We start from the raw sequence: 5,328 nt of genomic DNA on the forward strand, positions 1-5,328 counted from the left end.
TATACATATATATACATATATATATATATACACACACACACACACATATACATACACACACACATAGCTAACACTCTGAGGAATTATACAAGTTGTATTAATATCAAGACTTCCAGATCTGTGTTCAGGGTTTTAATAAACAGTATTCATTCATACACCAGCTTTTCTGTTTTTCTTACTGGGAAATAAGCAATATTATTATAGTTTTATTATAGTATTGTGTGTAATTATAGATGTGTAACCATTAGCCAATTCATCCACATCTGAGCGATGTTCCGTAATTCTTCTCTTATTGAATTGATTGAATATAAATCAGAAGATAAAGCAACGATGAAAATAATCTACAACAGCAGACGATGGACAGATTAACACAATGTTGTGAGATTATATATATACTGCTGGTCTCTGGTCTCTGTCGCCCTGCTGGTCTCTGCCGGAAAGTACTCATACATGTAAGCCTTCGTTGAACGTTGCCAGTGAAGTTAACACGGTGCAGTGTCTGACCTGCTCCTGATGGATCCTTCCTTGGAATGACCAGTCCTACCAAGGAAGGATCCTTGACATTGAGAAACAGGGACACTCAGTTACCCCTAGACACCTTCAGTAACCAAGACACTGTTACCCCGAGACAGACTCAGTCTTTTACCCCGAGACACTGACTCTCAGTGTGTAGCTTTTTAAGGATGCGTACCTGTAGACGGCGGCAGCGTTCCCGTCCCTGCGTGTCCAGCGTGGGTACCACTAGGGGGCAGATCAGAGGCTGACCTGCCCCGCTGACCTGCCTGTCGGAGATAACCTGGCCCCACATTGACATCGTCAGTGGGCCAATCAGCACGCAGCGTGCTTCTACCAAGATCTAATAATGTCTGTGATTGGCTGGTTAACGTTGACGTTGTAGAGACACAGGAAAGCCTCCGTTAGGTAGCCGGAGCAAGACAAAGATCTGTGACGTTATTTCATATATTTATTGTTATTATTGAAGACAAAAGGACTCACGCGTGATTGGTTCAGTTGTTTTTATTGTTTACAACAAGGCTACATCACCGATGATGTCATGGTGTCAGTCTCTCTGTCTCATTACCCAGAGTTCACTCTGTCTCACTTTGTGGAAAAACAACTAAAAGTCAACCAAAGTTAAAAAGGTCAAAGGTGACGCCAAATCCTCAAGCATCGAGCCTCCACAGGCAGCCGCTCAGCCCAGTGCATCATGGGAAATCTTTTGGCTCTTTGTATGGCACGGACAGAAAACATCACGACCAAAGTCCCAAAAATAAATCTTCTCTTAAAAACTGTTGGCCAGGCACATCCTCTGATTGGTTCACTGGGTGAACTCGTCCTGACCCCGCCCCCCGCTGGACCCGCCCCCCCCCCCCCACACCTGCTGCAGGTGGAGGACTCAGTCTGTCCAATCAGCTCGCTCGTCAGTTCTGCAGAGTGATTCGTCCCGTTTCACATTCAAAGTCCCTCCTCCTCCTCGTCCTCGTCCTCCTCCTCCTCGTCCCTTTGGATCCTCGTCTGCAGTCGCAGCTTTTTGCCGTCACCTCTGAATGTTGGTCAACAAAAGATTTAACCTGCAGAAGAAGAGACGCGTCATGGTTAGAGAGAGGACGCCCAACACATTCTGACACACGAACCAGGAAAAGACGTTTCCAACGTTTCCAACGCAGTCACCAAGAAAACCGGTTTAACTAACAGCAAAGCTGACTGGCTGCAATGGTTGTCTCATTTGTAGTCCTAACAGGGAATTTTCTTTGGACTACAAAAGAAAAAAAGTACTCCACAAACTATTTCAATGAGCATTGGAGGTAGCGTTACCTACAGTTAAATAACTTAACAAGCAACATTTCAGCTAATTTAAGACGTAGTAGTAGTAGTACCTGTGGATAGTTACCTGTCCACAGACAGTTACCAGTCTATAGATAGTTACCAGTCCACAGATAGTTACCAGTCTATAGATAGTTACCAGTCCACAGATAGTTACCAGTCTATAGATAGTTACCAGTCTACAGATAGTTACCTGTCCACAGATAGTTACCTGGTGTTGTGTGAAGCTCTCAGCTATCGGAACAGTCTGGTGAACTCTCTGATGGCCCAACACACCTGTTTACACTCCTCAGCACTGAAGAAGAAGAAGAAGAAACCAAATGTTAGTCTGGATCCGTGACCCTTCAGGTACCGGATTATTGCTGGAATACTTGTCAGAACAGACTCCGAGCTAGCAAGCTACACGCTGGAAATGATCAGTCTAGACAAACGTGGATGGTGAACTCCGTCTGCTCGGTTCTTTCAGGGATTGATATGGAAGATTTACCAACAATATGTTATATATAATATATAATAGGGTGTTTCCTCTAACAGGGCCGTTCTGGGTGTTTCTTCTATAACTGGGCCGTTCTGGGTGTTTCTTCTATAACAGGGCCGTTCTGGGTGTTTCTTGTATAACTGGGCCGTTCTGGGTGTTTCTTCTATAACTGGGCCGTTCTGGGTGTTTCCTCTAACGTGGCCGTTCTGGGTGTTTCTTCTATAACTGGGCCGTTCTGGGTGTTTCCTCTAACGTGGCCGTTTTGGGCGTTTCTTCTGTAACAGGGCCGTTTTGGGTGTCTCCTCTGTAACAGGGACATTTTGGGTATCTCCAAAGGGGAGCTCACATCAACTCAGGAGACTTTGTCTCAAATAGCTTCCAGTTTCTCTGGGTTAGGGTTAGTCTCCTCACAGCTGTCTTTTTATTATCTGCTTACGCTGAACTGCAGATTCATGATTAGAAGAAGAACAAGCAGCTTGTTGAATCAGAATACTGAAAGCAGCAGACGTGACAACATTATCACAAGTTAGGACTTTATGAAGATCTGGTGCAGCCGTAGTGTATATCAAGACTTCTGAGAGTGTTCATGTGTGTGTACAAGGTGTCAGCAGGTGTGTCTGCAGGTGTGTAAGCAAGTGTGTAAACAGGTGTGTAAACAGGTGTGTAAACAGGTAAGTAAGCAGGTGTTTCAGCAGGTGTGTCAGCAGGTGTGTCTCACCTGGTGACCTGCTTGTGGAAGTCTGTCAGCTGCTTGTGAGTGACGGTCACGGCTCCTCCAGACGTCTCCTTGGGTAACCCTTTCAGAGCGTTCTCTAACCAGCGGCAGAACGTCTGAAACACGACACAAATTTTATTATTTACCTGTGGACAGACAGCTGAAACACCTGGAACAGGCAATGCATTATGGGAGTGTTGCAGCCACGTTAAAGAGCTCCAGGGTTAGCTCTAAACACTGCCGGCCGGCCTCTTAATGACTAAAATATATAATAAAAACGGGCACTGTGGTCACACCTGGTTTGGCTCATTTTCTCTGACAAGCGTATCATTTTATGATTTATATATAAAAAATTATGTTATTATTCTAATGAAGCATGTTAACTGGAATTAGTAGCAAGCTAACATGTGTGTGTGTATGTGGGCCAGATGTGTATGTCTGCAGGCCAGATGTTTGTCTGTAGGCCAGATGTTTCTGTCTGTAGGCCAGATGTTTCTGCCTGTAGGCCAGATGTTTCTGCCTGTAGGCCAGATGTTTCTGCCTGTAGGCCAGATGTTTCCTTTCTGTAGGCCAGATGTTTCCTTTCTGTAGGCCAGATGTTTCTGTCTGTAGGCCAGGTGTGTGTCTGCTGTCCAGGTGTCTGTCTGCAGGCCAGGTGTGTGTCTGCAGGCCAAGTGTGTCTGTACCCACCGGCCTGTTGAACAGCATGACCTCCCACAGCACCTCGGCGACGTCCGGCAGCGTGTACGGCGGCAGACAGAAACAACACGAGTGCATCAGCTGAGTCACCAGCTGCTGGGCGTGCTGCTCCATGGCCTGGCCAATCAGCTGCTTCCTCAGCTCAAAGTCCTCCTCGTGCTAAAGGACACACGGGGACAGACGGGAGGTAGGGTTAGAGGACACAGGAGACAAAGGAATCACAGGGGATAGGAGTCACAGGGGACAGGAGACACAAGTCACAAGACACAGGCCACAGGGGACAGGACACAGGAGACAGGTGACGCAAGGGACAGGGCACAGGAAAGAGGTGACGCAAGGGACAGGACACAGGGGACATGAGAGAGGAGACACAGGGGACAGGAGACACAGGGGACAGGATACAGGAGTCACAGAAGACATGACTTTATCTTGTCTGTATTTGTGCTGACTCACGTCGTTGGCGACCCCCGTGTGGATCAGGTCTCGGACAAACTTCATTACGCTGCAGTTTGCGTCTCGGTGGTCCAGAGACGTAGCAGCGATGGCACATTGGATGATGTGGACAATGATGCTGCTGCTGAGCAGAGTAACAGGACTCCTCTGGACGAACCTGGACACACACACACACACACACACACACACACACACACACATCAGAGACAAAACGCTTCCGAGCGCACTTGAGGGCAGCTTCACTTGCCGGAGAAAAAAGAGACGGAGACTGCTCTATAATTTACAGATAGAGAGGTCTAGACCTGCTCTATAATTTACAGATAGAGCAGGTCTAGACCACTCTATAATTTACAGGTAGAGCAGGTCTAGACCACTCTATAATAGAGTCATGTGACTCACCTGGTGGCCAGTCTGAACAGGTCATCCACGGTGTCGGGGTGGTTCCTCAGACCGTTCTGCTGTTCCAACAGCTGGAAGGTCGGCATGCACAGAGCCTGGAGGAGCATCAGCATCAGGGAGGAGATCCCACCTTTTATCCTGCTGCCACATTCTATCCATCTGATATCATTATGTACTGATATAATGTACTGCTATCATAACGTCTGCCACAATCCATTACGGTTACATTCAGGAACCTGATAGATCACAGGTTTTATCTGGATCTATATTTAGCCATACTACTACTACTACTACTACTACTACTACTACTACTAGGTGTTGTTTTACCTGCAGCATGTCGAGCAGTCCCTGCCTGCAGCCGTCCTCCATGCCGTACTCGTCCACCAGAATGCTGCCCAGGTACAGGAAGCACGAGTGGGGGTACACCTGGTACACACTCACCATCTACAAACACAAAAAAAAACACACACACATGTAAACAGCTGCTAAACAGCCCCACTTGACCGGGGGCAGGGTGTCACCCCGGGTTCACCCTCAGGTGTCTACCTGCGTGACGAGCGGCTGCAGCAGGGAGGCGGAGCCTTTTCCCACACATCGCACGGCGAAGCGGAGACAGCGACAGCAGCGCTCCACGATCCGGTTATCAGCCTGGTGGGTGTTCAGGGTCTCGGACAGAACAGGCCAGATCTGCAGCAGGCAACACCACATAGGCTCAGAAATATAAACACACACACACACACACACACACACACACACACAC

General features: G+C 47.6%; 1 protein-coding gene across 1 annotated transcript in view; it reads right to left on the bottom strand.

Moving 5' to 3' along the window:
* Positions 1–1,006: 1,006 nt before the first annotated feature.
* Positions 1,007–5,328, bottom strand: part of tnpo3 (transportin 3) — a 14,662-nt gene continuing 10,340 nt past the window's right edge. Inside the window, 8 exon segments of the mRNA XM_034864069.1 lie at positions 1,007–1,571; positions 2,036–2,119; positions 3,021–3,133; positions 3,708–3,875; positions 4,170–4,326; positions 4,569–4,663; positions 4,896–5,012; positions 5,115–5,285. Of these exon segments, the coding sequence (XP_034719960.1) occupies positions 2,059–2,119; positions 3,021–3,133; positions 3,708–3,875; positions 4,170–4,326; positions 4,569–4,663; positions 4,896–5,012; positions 5,115–5,285 (882 nt within the window). The 3' untranslated portion in view covers positions 1,007–1,571; positions 2,036–2,058.

This window comes from Etheostoma cragini, chromosome 23, assembly GCF_013103735.1.
Source record: "Etheostoma cragini isolate CJK2018 chromosome 23, CSU_Ecrag_1.0, whole genome shotgun sequence".
Lineage (NCBI taxonomy): Eukaryota > Metazoa > Chordata > Actinopteri > Perciformes > Percidae > Etheostoma > Etheostoma cragini.